Consider the following 18777-nt stretch of genomic DNA (forward strand, 5'->3'; position numbering starts at 1 on the left):
TATTGTTCACTAGTCCGAATATTTTTGTTTCCCACCCGCTGGATTTTTTGTTCTAATTTGTTCCAGATCACTGGATTGTCCGAATGCAAACAACCTTATGAGGTACATTTTTTTTAAAAAAAATTATGGGAGCTTGAACTGATTAAATGAAGATCCGTCACAAGCACACTTTTTCTTCTTTAATTTGAAAAAATCAAAAACTTGTTTTAAACCAGCTAGTTTATCACCGAGGTAAATAAGAAAGTCAATCTTTGTGTTCGATTTCTGAAAAAAATTGTTTCAAACGGAACCGATAGAAGCTGCAGTTATTGAACAAGTTTTTGATATTGCCATAAGAAAACAAGAAATCAACTGTATATATATATATATATATATATATATATATATATATATATATATACATATATATATATATATATATATATATATATATATATACCCTTGGATTCTCTTGGTCATATCAAAACTTCTCCAATAATTGCAGTTTAAATCGTTTTTGTTGGGGACATTCATTATAAATAAAACTGAAGTATTTATCTCATTGATAAAGCTAGGTGGACAAATTTAATGTTTGTTTCTTAAATTCTTTAAAAAGGAAGTACCAGACTTGTTGAATATTGATGGATTTTCTGTTCATTGGTTCAGACTCATCAAATTTTGAATAAACATCGACATAAGTTGTTTTCTCATGTTTTCTTTGCTTTGTGTCTGAACGATCCAGCGGTTTTTTTACGCTTAGAAACAAAAAGGTTCGGTCCAGGGAACCCTAGTCAATGAAAAACTGGCAATTTTTTAATTTAAAAAAATCGGCATTTGGCATTTAACGAAACAAAAGTTTATCACAAGGAATGAACAATGCAAAAAAAAATTAAATTGATTTATCCTTGCTGATTTATGCTCGCTGTTCTTCTGCATGTAGTTAAAAATTTTTGTCCAACTCGTTTAAATTAGAAGCAAAATTTCGAAACGATTCTTTGTCGGTTCTCATCTTTTTTAATACTTACTCAATTAACTCTTTCATAGAAATTCACAGATTTTTGATGCTCTTAGTACATTCGTACATGAATTCTTAATTAAGCTTGGTTCAGGAAAAAGGCTACTCAATTGATTGTTTTCAAAACCACGAGCATAATTTAAATACTTTCCGGATCTATTCTGTTTTGAACACCCCACCCCCCCCCCCCCCAGCTTAGTTGTTTTATATCTTTTACGCCCCCCCCCAGGTGCACGTGCTATATTTTTACATAGTAACGAGCTTTATATCAACATTTAATTTGTAACTGGAGGGCGCAAAAAATACTGGGGGGGGGGCGAAACAGAATAGATGCTACTTTCCTGTAAAACTGCAAATATCTAGTTAGGTATCTTTTTCATCCTAGTTCCATTCTTAGTTTAAGCCTTAAGCCGATTAAGTTGCGCTCGGCACATTTTAATGGTGGTACCTTTTCCCCGTCCAAGAATTTGACAATGTTGGGATGAAATAACTCCTTAAGAGCATCCAGCTCACGCGTTGCTCTTTCGTAATTCCGGAGGTCCTGTTCGATATGATCGATAGGTGGAACCCTCTTAGCCCTTGTTGCCGGGACGAACGCATTCATAGACACAGACACTGACCCTGGTAACACAGACACAGATACAGACATAGGTGGCACAGCTGTCTCTAGAAAAAGCCTCGCTAGCACAGAGTCCAAGTCTGCGTTCTCGAATGTTTGAATTTTGATGGCCACCAGAGTTCCAGTTGAAAGATCTCTGCCCTCGTAGACATTTCCGAAGCCCCCGCCGCCTAGAAATTTGCTCTCGTCGAATGTATAGCGACCGTTACAGATTTTCTAAAATCAAACGTAGTTAGTTAATATCCACTCATCCCGTGAAAGATCAATTTCTCCATCATTTTGTCCCAAATTGCAACTTTTATTTCCTTATTTTTTATTGACTGAAAGACTGAAGGAACATAAAAATTCTCTCCACCATATTCCAAGGCAAGCAATTGGGGTCAATTTTTTGGTCTATTTGAATTCTTTGCCGTCGTTTATGCCTGTCAAATTTTTTGCAACCCATTTTTGTTCACATTTATTATGCCGTTCAATTTTTTATTCCAAATTGAAGTCATTTTTTTCTAATTATATCGGATTCTTTTTTTCATATTCGTTACCCAGGTTGAGGTCGCGCTCGAAATCGCCTCTGCTCAGACCGTCCCAGACAAGTGGGACCTCTGATCAGACCAACCCAGACCGAAGTGACCTCTGATTAGACGAGTATGCGCTCATTGTGCGCTCGAAGTGCGCTCGAAGCCACCTCTGATCAGACGAGTTCCAGACCGAAGTGACCCCTGATCAGACGAGTTCCAGACCATTGTCCACACTAAAGTGCGCTCGAAGTTGCCTCTGTTTAGACTGAAGTGCGTTCGAAATAGTCTGATCAGAGAAAGATTTTGAACATGAACAGATGTCTCAATGTCGTTATAATATATTCATTTCATCTATCATTTTATCAATCTTTTATTCAACTAACAAAAAACCAATCCTGAAGGTATTGCCAATTAAAATAAATCGAAAACAAGAATGATAAAAAAATCAGTTTCTGACAAGCCTCTCTCTGATGTGCGGTAACATAAACTAATGCAATATATTAATAAGAAAACCTAGGGCAAAAAAATGTAGATATTTTTTGAGTTCTTTCTGAAAAACGAGACAATTGGAATATTAACAATAAAAGCTTTCAGGCAAAAGAAAAGATTCTTTCTTAAATGGTCACTTTGACACCACGAAAATGTCAATATGATAACTAAAAAAATATATTACCTGAACAGGGATTTTTCAAACAAAATACTTATATAGTCTATTTCAAAGGGCTTTTCAATGATATGACACATGATTTTATCGGAAAAGTGAAAAAAAACCGAAAAAGTGAACAAAAACGCCAGAATGATCACAAAATTTTGGAGCTGGATAACTCCCTGTAAAAACTGACTTTCGAAAAAATCTTTTTAATTCTATAATCTACGCTGGACGGGCTTTTTAATGATACCACTCATAAGTTTCTACGATGAATATATCGATCGGCGAAAAATCACGGAGCAAAAAAACCCATTTGAGTATTTAGTTCCTCCCCCCCATATGATGGGGTCGGAACAATGAATCCCGGGTCAAGGTCTCACCGGTAAAAAATGCTAAAGTATGTAAGATTTGCGGTGCATTTGATTAAGAAGTGTAAGATTTGCGCTCAATGTGATAAATGCGGTGAAAAAAATTTTTTAAGCAGTGCAAATATTTTTTCAACGCTTATGCGATGAAAAAAATTGTTTTTCCGCTAAAAATTGCAAATCGTATAAAAATTCACCACTCAATTCAACGCTAATCTTATAAAATTTGACTGCTATCAGTGCATTCAATGCTAAAAGATGCGGGCGAAGTTTTTTCCACAGCTTTTCACCGCTAATCTTATATTTTTTTGACCAAGCCTTCGAACCGGGATATCAGAATTTATTATAATTAATGCTCAACTATTAGATTCCGCTGAAACTAAATTACCGATTTTCTGATCTGAAATTTGAAGCAACTGTACCGCTTTACATAACAAATACGTACATTCGATGTTCCTCTTAGCAGACTTGCCGTTTCTAGACTGTTAAACAATTCTTTGCAGACCGAGTACGCATTGAGAATGCAAAGGTAATTATTACTTACTCTTCAAGTTGAAAAGACTGTCAATTTAGTCCGAATCTTGGAATCGAAATTTCGAGACAAAATATGTCGAAAAATGTCGGCTACATTATAATGTTTTCAACTAACATAGATGAAAATTTTTTACAGCTTTCTTTGAGGCAGGATTTATTCAAAGAGTGTATGACTATATATTGCTTTTCAAAGCGTTATACTAGTTCCAATAGGCATCTGCAACCAGAGACTGCAAATACGTAGATTTTAGGATATAGTGCTCGTACAAAGTGTCTCTCTGTTAGAATTTATATACAATGAAATACAAAACAAAATTTGGAGAGGGTTAAAGTACCGTATGACATCAGCAACTTTCTTAAAACTAACATGAATTTTCCGCAAAGTTTGTTTTGGGGATATCCCATTATAGCCCCCACGAAATTATAATCCCCATTATGGTATAAGTACAATTGAGGTGGGTGGTAGTGGGGGGGGGATTATATGAACACTAGGCTGGGGGACTAAAATGGGAAAGAACCGTTCCTTTGTTTAGACAGATGCAGTGTTCAACCAACTTCGATTGCATTTGGCCCTGCTAAGTTTGAATTCAAGCTATAACATATCCAGTACTGCATGTTATGAAATTGAGTTTTATGACATTCGACAGCATTCTTTTTCCTTATCGTCTGGGCATATTTTTCTAAATTTCGATGTCACTAATTACTCTGTTATAACTTAAAAACGATTAGGGAAAATTGGTCAGTTCCAACAAAAAACGTAATTGCTGTATATGTAAGAAATTATCTTAAAGTTCCAATTCTCTTCTTATATTGAGCACAATTATTGAACTATACAGTATCCCGTTGTCTGTATTGATTTGCAGAGTCCATGATGTATGAGATTTGATAGAAAAGGGTCTAAAACGTTCTTGTATGCCCAGGTTGAGGTCGCGCTCGAAATCGCCTCTGATCAGACCGTCCCAGACCGAAGTGACCTCTGATTAGACGAGTATGCGCTCATTGTGCGCTCGAAGTGCGCTCGAAACCACCTCTGATCAGACGATTTCCAGACCGAAGTGACCCCTGATCAGACAAGTTCCAGACCATTGTACAGACGAGTTCCAGACCATTGTCCAGACTAAAGTGCGCTCGAAATTTTGTCCCAGACAAAAGTGCGCTCGAAGTTGCCTCTGTTTAGACTAAAGTGCGTTGGAAATAGTCTGATCAGAGAAAGATTTTGAACATGAACAGATCTCTCAATTTCGTTATAATATATTCATTTCATCTATCATTTGATCAATCTTTTATTCAACTAACAAAAAACCAATCCTGAAGGTATTGCCAATTAAAATAAATCGAAAACAAGAATGATAAAAAAAATCAATCAGTATGCCATTTATTTATGCTTTTAACTGAATAAATGAACTTAGACCACTCATAAGTTTCTACGATGAATATATCGATCGGCGAAAATTCACGGAGCAAAAAAAAACCCAATTGAGTATATAGTTCCTCCCCCCCATATGATGGGGTTGCAAAAATGAATCCCGGGTCAAGGTCTCACCGGTAAAAAATGTTAAAGTATGTAAGATTTGCGGTGCATTTGATTAAGAAGTGTAAGATTTGCGCTCAATGTGATAAATGCGGTGAAAAAAACTTTTAAGCAGTGCAAATATTTTTTCAACGCTTATGCGATGAAAAAAATTGTTTTTCCGCTTAAAATTGCAAATCGTATAAATATTCACCACTCAATTCAACGCTAATCTTACAAAATTTCACTGCTATCAATGCATTCAATGCTAAAAGATGCGGGCGCTTTGCGGTGAAAAAAGTTTTTTTCACAGCTTTTCACCGCTAATCTTATATTTTTTTGACCAAGCCTTCGAACCGGGGTATCAGAATTTTTTATAAATAATGCTCAACTATTAGATTCCGCTGAAACTAAATTACCGATTTTCTGATCTAAAATTGAAGCAACTGTACCGCTTTACATAACAAATACGTACATTCGATGTTCCTCTTAGCAGACTTGCCGTTTCTAGACTGTTAAACAATTCTTTGCAGACCGAGTACGCATTGAGAATGCAAAGGTAATTATTACTTACTCTTCAAGTTGAAAAGACTGTCAATTTAGTCCGAATTTTGGAATCGAAATTTCGAGACGAAATATGTCGAAAAATGTCGGCTACATTATAATGTTTTCAACTAACATAGATGAAATTTTTTTACAGCTTTCTTTGAAGCAGGATTTATTCAAAGAGTGTATGACTATATATTGCTTTTCATAGCGTTATACTAGTTCCAATAGGCATCTGCAACGAGATACGTGCAAAAACGTAGATTTTAGGATATAGTGCTCGTACAAAGTGTCTCTCTGTTAGAATTTATATACAATGAAATACAAAACAAAATTTGGAGAGGGTTAAAAATACCGTATGACATCAGCAACTTTCTTAAAACTAACATGAATTTTCCGCAAAGTTTGTTTTGGGTATATCCCATTATAGCCCCCACGAAATTATAATCCCCATTATGGTATAAGTACAATAGAGGTGGATGGCGGTGGTGGGGGGGGGATTATATGAACACTAGGCTGGTGGACTAAAATGGGAAAAAACCGTTCCTTTGTTTAGACAGATGCAGTGTTCAACCAACTTCAATTGCATTTGGCCCTGCTAAGTTTGAATTCAAGCTATAGCATATCCAGTACTGCATGTCATGAAATTGAGTTTTCATGACATTCGACAGCATTCTTTTTCCTTATCGTCTGGGTATATTTTTCTAAATTTCAATGTCACTAATTACTCTGTTATAACTTAAAAACGATTAGGGAAAATTGGTCAGTTCCAACAAAAAACGTAATTGCTGTATATATAAAAAATTATCTTAAAGTTCCAATTCTCTTCATATATTGAGCACAATCATTGAACTATACAGTATCCCGTTGTCTGTATTGATTTGCAGAGTCCATGATGTATGAGATTTGATAGAAAATGGTCTAAAACGTTCTTGTATGCCCAGGTTGAGATCGCCCTCGAAATTACCTCTGATCAGACCGTCCCAGACCGAAGTGACCTCTGATCAGACGAGTATGCGCTCGAAGATCATTGTGCGCTCGAAGTGCGCTCGAAGCCACCTCTGATCAGACGAGTTCCAGACCGAAGTGACCCCTGATCAGACAAGTTCCAGACCATTGTCCAGACGAGTTCCAGACCATTGGCCAGACAAAAGTGCGCTCGAAGTTGCCTCTGTTTAGACTAAAGTGCGTTCGAAATAGTCTGATCAGAGTAAGATTTTGAACATAAACAGATGTCTCAATGTCGTTATAATAAATTCATTTCATCTATCATTTTATCAATCTTTTATTCAACTAACAAAAAACCAATCCTGAAGGTATTGCCAATTAAAATAAATTGAAAACAAGAATGATAAAAAAATCATTCAGTATGCCATTTAATTATGCTTTTAACTGAATAAATGAACTTAGACAGCTTTGCATAAAAACGTCTTGATCTACTTTTATTCAAAATTTGCTCTTGAAGGGACCGGCAGTTGTTATCAGCTGGACCCTTGGTTCTGATCAAACCAATCAGATTTTCAGATGAAGTTCTGATCAGAATGCTGTTTCATTGTCGAGACAACAAAAGTCAGCAAGAATACAAAAAAAACTCGAAAAAAATTCGCTCGAACTGGTCTCTTGTCAGACTAGTGTGCGCTCGAATCGGCCTCTGATCAGAATAGTGTGCATTTGGAACTGCCTCTGATCAGACCGTCCCAGACCAAAGTGACCTCTGATCAGACCGTCCCAGAACAAAATGCCCTCTGATCAGGCAAGTTCCAGACCATTGTCCAGACAAAAGACAAGACGAAGCCTTTTCCAGACCATGTAATTCGAGCGCACCGGGAACATGTGTGCGCTCGAAACTCGTCTGATCAGGGGTCATTTCGGTCTGGCCACCTCGACCTGGGTACTAAAACGTTGCTTTCAAAATTTTTCAAGCAATTAGACAATTTGGTCCACTACAGACCCTTAACATTTGTTCCGGGTTGGAAAGCAATTGTTATCACACGTGATGACGTACACATCTACTGAGGTTGAACTCTTGATAAGGTCTTTACCGGGCCAAGGTTTCACCCTTAATCTTCCCTAATTAGAGGGAAGTGAGGGGGTCACAGGTTGAGGTCCCAGACCAAAAATCGATATGTCCAGACCGAAATGAACGCACAAGGTGGCGTCGTGCGTTAAAAATAACACGGTCTGGAAAAAAATGAATCGCACGATGGGAGGGTCCGGACATAGACACTTTGCGTCTGGGACGGTCTGGACATATCGACTTTCGGTCTGGCACCTCAACCTGGGGTGCACTTTCATTTCCACTCTTATTTATAGGGAAAAGAGTGTAAGAGTGTACTTTGAAAAAATTACACTCTTTTTACACTCTTCTTTCCGCTTTTTTTACACTCTTTTCAAAGAGTAAATTTATGGTGGAGTGATAAACAAAATATGCTAAAATCATTGATTGAGATGGTTAATTTTGAGCGATTTTTGTCAACTACTTAAAATGGCCCTAAAAACAAACCAGTAATCCTTCAGTTATAACCTTTACAAGAACAATTTCTTTTCTTTTCCAACGCTTTTCTCTATTTTAAACAACAAAAGACATCATTTTTTAACGTGGATGGATAGATTTTTAACATTGTTTTCTGAAATATAGTAACTTCCTTTTCTATGTTCATTGTTTCTTGAGATATTGAACTATAGGAGTAGGGTGCATTTGCTGGCCAAACAGTAAGGAAAATTGAAGAGCAAGTTTCTCGACGAAAAATTACTTTTTCAAATTATCTTTACGTTCCTGCTTTGCATATATAGTTTTTTTGTTTGTATGAAGCTTTGAACTTGCGTTTTCAGATATGATGAAGTATTCAGGCCATAAAAACAGTTTTAATAAGTCTAGGGAGTTTGATCAACCTCAGATTCGAAAAGAGTTGAAATATGAAAAAAATGACCGCAGAGTTCTGAAAAATGGCATGCGAGCTCAAAACAGAGCGCCAACTCAACTCCAAAACATTGCAACGTTTTACAATGTGAAAAACTAGAAATAGTACACTGAAAATTGATCTTCAAGTGAGAGTACTATTTTTTGAACAATTTTTTAGTCTGAGAAGTCTGATATTTTCAAGACTATTTTTTGGACAAATCTGATATTTTAAAAATTCGTTGCAGATTTTTTACACAAGCAAACTTTTTGATAGCACAAAAGTGAGAGGTGATTAGGAGGCAAGCTGGAGATGCGTAGAAAAGGTATGAAAACCATGTTTCGCTGAAGTAAAAAAAAACAATTCAAATTAAATCGAACTTTTTTTTCAGATTTGGATTGAAGTGGATTTTTTTTGGATTAAAGTGGTGTTGAAAAAACATGTTTCAGGAAGCCAAGATAAATTATTTTAAACGTCTTTTGTAGAGAACAATTTTAGGCCAAAAAAATTGTTCAAAAACAATATTTAATGATTAAAAACAAGAGAAACTTTTTTTATCTGTTGTCAACAAATCGTTGATTTTGACAGTTTCTTATTTCAAAAAAAGCGTTTTTGGAAAGAATTTTTAGTGTTCAACAAGTGGTGAAAGTGACAATGGGATCAGCAATCAATGTACCAACAACTTTTGACATTCAAGATGTTTCTTGTTTGAAAACTCAAAATGGGTATTGGTACCAATTTTGAAGTCAAATCAGCCAGTGTTACAAAAATGTCTACAAAAAAGACAACTTTTTGATCAAAGGGTGCTCTTAACAAAACAATGAGAGTTCTGTTTGTTCCCTGGGAGGAAGAGAGGATATTAAACGGAACAAAACACCGCTTATGACGCAAGAACACAGCTACAATCAAAATCTGAGATCAGTTGAACAAAAATAAAAAAAAATACTTAAAAACTTTACCAGCGAAAACAAACTGTCTCAGTAGAATAAACTGAATAACTTCTAAGTGTCTTGGCATGTGTTTTGCTGATTTCATGGAAAAGTATTTGAAGGCACGTTTTACTGCTAATTATTTTTTCAAAAACGGGTTACTTGATCCCGATGTCCAGTTAGACAAGTGTTTTTCAGAACTGGTTTGTTTTTTTTTATAAAACACCTGAATATTAGCCAAACGTAAATGGAATTAAAAACAAAAAAAGTTAAAAACTTAATGCCTAACAAAACAATTTTACGACAGGAAAACTAAAAAATCTGACTTATTTTTGGCTTTTTGACCAACAGTATGCTTTTATGATTTTTCAGGGCACCGGCAAATTAATTTTGGCTAAAATATCCAAAAATTGCCAAAAAACTGCTCAGTTGTCAAAACATCAACTACAAAGTTTCACTGGTTTTTGAATGTATTTAACCGTGTTTTTTTAACACTCAACCCTAATAAGTTTTTTAAGTTTTTAAAAGGAGGAATTTGCTTCAATAACATGCTCTTAGAATAATTCGCACAAACTTATTCAATTTTAAAATAATTTGTTGTAAAGTTGAATATGAGTCTGGATGAGGTTTTTGAAGTCAGAGAAGATACCTGGCAAAGATTGATTACAAAGAGACAGTTTTCATTCACTAAAAACTGTTTGTTTGTTTGTAGGAGAAAGTGTATTTGTTAACGAACACATCAAAACTTTTAATTATTGGAATAAATAAAGTTTTTCAACATATGAACCAGACAGATAACTTTTGAGGAAATCACTCGAAATTTTTTCATATTGAAATTGAGAATTTCTTCTGGTCTCAGTCATAAACTATAAAAAAACCTTCATGTTCTTGCGAGTGTTTTGGGCATTTTTATCGATAAAGTAGTTAAAGGCAAATATTATTGGTAATCGTTTTTTATGATGGGTAAGGCGTACAAGAATTTCGAAAAATTATCTACCTAATGAAGACTGAACTACAATCGTAGTTTTTTTGGTCCTGAATTGTCTCTTGTAGAAAACCAAACAATCCAGTGATTTTTCCGCGTTAAGAAACAAGAATCTTTGGACTCCGTAATCATTGAAAAATTTGCAAAACGCAAAAAAATTAACATTAAACAAAACAAAATATAATCACAAAGAATGCATAATAGAAGAAAGGTAATTGATTTCTGCCTGCCGAAAAAAGTATTGAAACTTGGAAACTCATTCTTTGTCGGTTCTCATCATTTCAAACATTTTTTATGTATGGAAAGTTGGCTAAAATATTAGAGCATGCAACACATATGAACAGAGCAAAAAGGAGAAAATAATCTTCTATTATCTTTCAAGACTTTTCACTATTTTCAAGTTAGGCTAAGGTTACTACTACTACTACTACTACTACTACTACTACTACTACTACTACTACTACTACTGTTTCAACACTTTATTTCCAAATATGAAATAAAGGCACGGTTGGCAACAAATACAAACAAAACAAGAAGAGTTATTTGTTTGGTTATTCTGTGAAGTGCTGTACGACGAAATTGTTGAAGGCATTCTTTGACCCGGTTGCTGCTTTCTCCTGCAATCTGGTGAACGATACTTTGTTTCGTACACAGTCTCCTTCGATTTGACTCATCCACGTTTTCCGTTGCCCCCCAGGAGCGCGTCTAGCATGGACGTATTGATCGGGCGGGTCCCAATCGAAGGCACTGCGGGCTAATCTTCCTGGTTCCATTCTCTGGATGTGTCCGTACCATTTTATCCGTTTGAGCATGATCATCGTGGATAGTTGGGGCATTCGTGATCTTGTCATAATTTCTTCGTTCGTTGCTTTCTCCAGATATGACACACGTAGAATTCTCCGAAGACAACCACAGTGGAAACTCTCAAGTTTTCTCTCCATTAATTTCGAAAGAGTCCAAGTCTCTGAGCTGTACAGCACGGCTGATAAAACGAGTGCTTTGTACAAATTGCACTTGAGGTGCACGCTGAGCTGCTTGCTCTTCCAGAGATTTTGGAAGTTAGCAAACCGTTGTCTACCTTCTGCAAGTTTGCAATTGACTTCCTGCAGGTCTCCATGCTTGAGGCTGACATATGATCCGAGATACTTGAACGCTTCTATGTTTTCAAACCCGTTTCCGAGAACATCTTGTACTTTGCAGGAAAACACGCGTGTGGCAACTGCTTTAGGTTTGCCACAGTATCTCGATTGGTGAACTTTTCGGCCATTGACTGTTTTGAACTTTCTTTCACACTTGTCACAGGTAAGGCTCGCCTCTAGTTGCTCGAACTTTGACTTGTCGACGACATTCTTTGAAAAAAACCGGCTTTGCAGAATCTTGTTTGGTGCACTTTGCGTCCGGTAACTGTACTGAATTGCCGCTGACAATTCTGACGTCTTAAAGACTCTTGGTCAGCCACCACTGACCGACTCTCATTTTCTAGCGACTCTGAATCTGCTACCGCAGATTGTTGTTGTGAAGCTACCAACGCTGGCTTAGCCACCGCTAAGCTTTTCAATCTTAGCTTCCGGCCATCTTGTGTTTCGAACCAGCCCGCTTTCTTTTTCGTTCCCAGCAGCACCTCCGTGCTGATGGTTAGTCGTGACTGGCTAGATGTCTCTGCCACGAGTCCTAGTTTGCCTTTATGTGTTCCAGTGAGTATCTCCACGTTCTGTTGGATACTAGGCACTGCAACAACATTTGGGCTGTCGCATTTTACGCCCATATTCTTTGTTTTGGCCACATTAATCTTCAGACCAGCGGCTTCCGCAAGGGCCTCGATTCGATGTAGGTTTTCTTGCACCTCACTGTCTGAGACCCCCACGAGAGCAACATCATCAGCGAAATCTAAGTCAGCCACCAATCTCCCAATGTCTAATCCTCCATGCAACGAGTTAGCCAAAATGTAGTTGATAACAAGGCCGAATAGGATTGGGGACCACACATCACCCTGCCTAACGCCCGTTCTGACATCAAATAAGCGTCTTTTCTCACCTTCGGCTTTGACTCGACATTTGAATCCATCATAGCTGTTTCTTATGATGTTTATCACTTTTTGCGGAAGACCATAGTGTTTCATTATCTGGTACATCTGCTCACGATCGACAGAATCGAATGCCGCTCGAAAGTCTATGAAACAAAAGCTAATATCCAATTGAAACGCCATTGATTTCTCTATTATTTGACGCAGGGCAAAGAGTTGATCGGCGCATCCTCTGCTTTTTCTGAAGCCGCACTGCTCTTCCCCTAAGACGCGATCCACTGAATCTTTGCATCGATTGAGAATAACGGAAGCGAACACTTTGCCTGGTACTGACAATAGAGAGATCCCTCGGTGGTTCGAACACTCTGACCTCTTTCCTTTACTCTTGTATAATGGGACAATTTCTGCTACCTTCCAGTCATCGGGCAGAACTTCCGTCTACCAACACTTATCTACGATGTCCCAGAGCCACTTGACAATACCCTTGTGTGCTTTCAACATCTCACAGGAAATGTTATCGGGTCCACTTACCTTGCCAATCTTCAACCTGCGGACAGCTTCAAGCACTTCTTCAAATCGAATTGGGCTCAGGTCAATCGACAAGCTTTCAGCTGCTTCTTCGGGATCCAATCTCGTACTGCAACTGGATGTTGGGGGATTCAGGAGTTGACTAAAATGTTCCGTCCAGCGTTCAAGTCGTTCCTCTTTCGTCCGTAAGTTGACGCCAGTGCTTGAAACTAATTTGGTCAACTGGGGACTCCAGTTTCGGCAAATCTGCTGTGATGCCCCAAAAACCTCCTTCAAGTTGCCTCTGTCCGCAAAGCTCTGCACTTCTTGGCCTTTGCGTTCAAGCCATGCCCGTATGTCTGCACGTAGAGCTTTTCTGACTTCCTTAGAGCAGTTTGTGAACTCTAACAACGCCACCGCGCTGCTGTGTTTCTTCAACTGTAGATCAGCTCGTTTCCGGATAAGTTCCAGAGAATCTGGAGAAATCCAAGGTTTGTTCACTCGCTTGTCCGGAACGAGGCATTTCACTGCTGCTTGGTTCAGGGCTTTTCGAAAATTGTCCCAAGACTGCTCTGTTTTCTCGAAATCGCCGCTCTTATCAAGATGTAACTTGACCTCCTGCGTGAATAAGTCACGCGTTGTTTCATCTTGCAGCTTTGCAGAACTGATTCTGGGCGTGAAACATGGCTTTTTAGACAAAAGTTTCATATATACTTCCGCAATGACCAGTTCATGATCGGTAATTGTGGTTTTCCCTCTTCTGGTCCTCACATTCGTCAGACATCCTCTGTATCTCTCTGCAAACAGAATGTGATCCAGCATCTTTTTGCGACAACTCGGATCGGGAGGGTTGTAGGTGTACCGATGCACTTGTCGATGCTGGAACCATGTACCACCTACGAGCAATTTGTGTGAAGTGCAATATGATAACAACTTTTCCGAGTTTTCATTTTCTTCACCCATTCCAAACGGGCCTCTGCAGCTCATGGTGTCATTCAATTGGTGTCCAGGCTCTGCATTGAGGTCACCGATGACACAAATACGCTCCCTATGTTTGAAGCTGGAAACTAGGTCTGAAAGTTGACTCCAAAACAAATCCTTCTCTTGGAGACTAGCTTCACTCGTAGGTGCGTAGCAGACAACAACAGCTAGATTGGCTCTCCTCCGAGCCGCGAACTTGACGTAGCAAATACGTTCACTTAGAGCCACTTGTTCTACGATGCTGTTTATCAATGACTTCTTTACAGCAACGCCCACTCCTCCTTGTCTCGACTTTACACCAGACAACCACGAGTCAGACAGGTAGAGCTTGTGGTCTCCGAGATCAATTTCTTGCTCCTGCAATCTCGTCTCCTGCACTCCCAGAATATCCAACTTGTATTGCGCCAGATCCATTTTCAAAGCCTCTAAAGATCCGGCTTGGGTCAGTGTTCTGACGTTTAAAGTTGCAATTCTGAGTTGGTTCCTCGGGAGATTCTTAGCGCCCCTTACCCGGGACTCGGGGCCATGGTTGAATGTACTCATTGCTTTGGTGTTTGAAGGCTGAGATACGACTAGTTGCGCCACAAACTAGAAGACCAGTGCCTCGTTAGCTCGACCATGTGAGCGGAGAGCCGCAGCACATGACCTACCCCCAGGGGACACCACGTGGAGGTGAGGTTGGATTTTGTCCCCCACTACTACTACTACTACTACTACTACTACTACTACTACTACTACTACTACTACTACTACTACTACTACTACTACTACTACTACTACTACTACTACTACTACTACTACTACTACTACTACTACTACTACTACTACTACTACTACTACTACTACTACTACTACTACTACTACTACTACTACTACTACTACTACTACTACTACTACTACTACTACTACTACTACTACTACTACTACTACTACTACTACTACTACTACTACTACTACTACTACTACTACTACTACTACTACTACTACTACTACTACTACTACTACTACTACTACTACTACTACTACTACTACTACTACTACTACTACTACTACTACTACTACTACTACTACTACTACTACTACTACTACTACTACTACTACTACTACTACAACTACTACTACTACTACTACTACTACTACTACTACTACTACTACTACTACTACTACTACTACTACTACTGTTTCAACACTTTAATTCCAAATATGAAATAAAGGCACGGTTGGCAACAAATACAAATACAAATACAAACAAAACAAGAAGAGTTATTTGTTTGGTTATTCTGTGAAGTGCTGTACGACGAAATTGTTGAAGGCATTCTTTGACCCGGTTGCTGCTTTCTCCTGCAATCTGGTGAACGATACTTTGTTTCGTACACAGTCTCCTTCGATTTGACTCATCCACGTTTTCCGTTGCCCCCCAGGAGCGCGTCTAGCATGGACGTATTGATCGGGCGGGTCCCAATCGAAGTCACTGCGGGCTAATCTTCCTGGTTCCATTCTCTGGATGTGACCGTACCATTTTATCCGTTTGAGCATGATCATCGTGGATAGTTGGGGCATTCGCGATCTTGACATAATTTCATCGTTCGTTGCTTTCTCCAGATATGACACACGTAGAATTCTCCGAAGACAACCACAGTGGAAACTCTCAAGTTTTCTCTCCATTAATTTCGAAAGAGTCCAAGTCTCTGAGCTGTACAGCACGGCTGATAAAACGAGTGCTTTGTACAAATTGCACTTGAGGTGCACGCTGAGCTGCTTGCTCTTCCAGAGATTTTGGAAGTTAGCAAACCGTTGTCTACCTTCTGCAAGTTTGCAATTGACTTCCTGGAGGTCTCCATGCTTGAGGCTGACATATGATCCGAGATACTTGAACGCTTCTATGTTTTCAAACTCGTTTCCGATAACATCTTGTACTTTGCAGGAAAACACGCGTGTGGCAGCTGCTTTAGGTTTGCCACAGTATCTCGATTGGTGAACTTTTCGGCCATTGACTGTTTTGAAGCTCTGCACTTCTTGGCCTTTGCGTTCAAGCCATGCCCGTTTGTCTGCACGTAGAGCTTTTCTGACTTCCTTACAGCAGTTTGTGAACTCTAACAGCGCCTCCGCGCTGCTGTGTTTCTTTAACTGTAGATCGGCTCGTTTCCGGATAAGTTCCAGAGAATCTGGAGAAATCCAAGGTTTGTTCACTCGCTTGTCCGGAAGGAGGCATTTCACTGCTGCTTGGTTCAGGGCTTTTCGAAAATTGTCCCAAGACTGCTCTGTATTCTCGAAATCGCCGCTCTTATCAAGATGTAACTTGACCTCCTGCGTGAATAAGTCACGCGTTGTTTCATCTTGCAGCTTTGCAGAACTGATTCTGGGCGTGAAGCATGACTTTTTAGACAAAAGTTTCATAGATACTTCCGCAATGACCAGTTCGTGATCGGTAATTGTTGTTTTCCCTCTTCTGGACCTCACATTCGTCAGACATCCTCTGTATCTCTCTGCAAACAGAATGTGATCCAGCATCTTTTTTCGACAACTCGGATCGGGAGGGTTGAAGGTGTACCGATGCACTTGTCGATGCTGGAACCATGTACCACCTACGAGCAATTTGTGTGAAGTGCAAAATGATAACAACTTTTCAGAGTTTTCATTTTCTTCACCCATTCCAAACGGGCCTCTGCAGCTCATGGTGTCATTCAACTGGTGTCCAGGCTCTGCATTGAGGTCACCGATGACACAAATACGCTCCCTATGTTTGAAACTGGAAACTAGGTCTGAAAGTTGACTCCAAAACAAATCCTTCTCTTGGAGACTAGCTTCATTCGTGGGTGCGTAGCAGACAACAACAGCTAGATTGGCTCTCCTCTGAGCCGCGAACTTGACGTAGCAAATACGTTCACTTAGAGCCACTTGTTCTACGATGCTGTTTATCAATGACTTCTTTACAGCAACGCCCACTCCTCCTTGTCTCGACTTTACACCAGACAACCACGAGTCAGACAGGTAGAGCTTGTGGTCTCCGAGATCAATTTCTTGCTCCTGCAATCTCGTCTCCTGCACTCCCAGAATATCCAACTTGTATCGCGCCAGATCCATTTTCAAAGCCTCTAGAGATCCGGCTTGGGTCAGTGTTCTGACGTTTAAAGTTGCAATTCTGAGTTGGTTCCTCGGGAGATTCTTAGCACCCCTTACCCGGGACTCGGGGCCATGGTTGATTGTACTCATTGCTTTGGTGTTTGAAGGCTGAGATACGACTAGTTGCGCCACAAACTAGAAGACCAGTGCCTCGTTAGCTCGACCATGTGAGCGTAGAGCCGCAGCACATGACCTACCCCCAGGGGACACCACGTGGAGGTGAGGTTGGACTACTACTACTACTACTACTACTACTACTACTACTACTACTACTACTACTACTACTACTACTACTACTACTACTACTACTACTACTACTACTACTACTACTACTACTACTACTACTACTACTACTACTACTACTACTCATACTACTACTACTATTACTTCTATTACTAAATTGGAATCCCTAAATTGTCAAGTAAGTATACTGGAAAACTGGAAATGTAGAAATTTTTTAGGAAATTTTATTTGAAAACCCGCGAATTTGACAGGTTTCCGGTATTTCTTTATTTTAACGGTGATAAGCGGGATATTGAGATTCCCAGTAACCTTTCGTGAAATTTTAGTACTGTCAGGCGCGAGTTGTCCAAAAATCTGAGTCTTTTTTGACCCACAATTTTTCCCGAAGCGCAAAAATTTTACAAGATGCACAAGTTTACTGAGAATTGCGACAATTTTGTCGTATTCCGATATTCTATTTGGAATTATTATGTCTTTATTGGCCAAAAAATATTGTTTGTTTTTGGTTGCTGTTGTGGGCAAAAATTTTAGATATTTTTCTTTGCATATTAACAAAAATAAGGCATCAAACTCAAATATTTGCTCAGTTGTTGAGTTCTGAAACCTTGATTTTCCCCGTTTTTCTGTTTACGATCTTGAGATTTGCTCCAGGGAAAACTGTGGGGTGTCTCGTGTTTCCCGGTTTTCTGGTTATCTTGATGTTCCTGGAAATACCGATAGGAATTTAGAAGCTTCAGTTTTTCCAGTTAGATTTTGATCACAGTAGGTACTCTTAGAAACCCTGCGGACTTATTTTTTATTTAATCTGTTGTAAGGTTTTCTGTCTTATTTGATGTAAGAAATCTTTGAAAAGTCCTCACCTTCACTGTTGTTATCATTTTTCTCGTCACTGAAGAACAGAGTATGAACAAATAAAATCAGTTATTTTGCTTTTGAATAAGAACTGTTTCTTTGACCGTCTATATTATATGTTTGATATAAGTCTATTGAATTATAAAGCGCGCCAAACTTGAAAAAGTTTCACTAACCGTGATTTAGTTTAGTAAAATAACTGCCATAAAATTTGCAATTGGAACTTTTGTCACATTCTGTAAAACAAAAAAATTCGAATTTTTGAGAGAGATTAAATATTCACTCAGCACGCGGCAAATGAAAAATGGTTAGAGCAAAAAAGTTCAGCTTGAATATTTACAATTTAAAATATGTATTATCTGGATGCGTAACAATACACAATGATAAAGCGTATCTTACTTTTAATGAACCGGAAAAATCGGAGGTTAAAAGTTGAAAACAGTTTTGTATCAATTATGTATCAACGCAGCTAAACATATATATATTAAACAAACTTCACTTG

At 38.6% G+C, this 18777-nt stretch overlaps 1 protein-coding gene across 1 annotated transcript; it reads right to left on the minus strand.

Moving 5' to 3' along the window:
- Positions 1-1316: 1316 nt before the first annotated feature.
- LOC142350774 (uncharacterized) lies at positions 1317-18433 on the minus strand. The gene is made up of 2 exons (XM_075402729.1): positions 18284-18433; positions 1317-1829 (listed from the first exon to the last, which is right to left on the minus strand). The coding sequence occupies exons 1-2, from the start codon at positions 18299-18301 to the stop codon at positions 1371-1373; spliced, it is 477 nt and encodes a 158-aa protein (XP_075258844.1). The 5' UTR covers positions 18302-18433; the 3' UTR covers positions 1317-1370.
- Positions 18434-18777: the final 344 nt, after the last annotated feature.

The sequence above is a fragment of the Convolutriloba macropyga genome, chromosome 12 (genome assembly GCF_964194025.1).
Source record: "Convolutriloba macropyga chromosome 12, txConMacr16.3, whole genome shotgun sequence".
In the NCBI taxonomy this organism is placed as follows: domain Eukaryota; kingdom Metazoa; phylum Xenacoelomorpha; order Acoela; family Convolutidae; genus Convolutriloba; species Convolutriloba macropyga.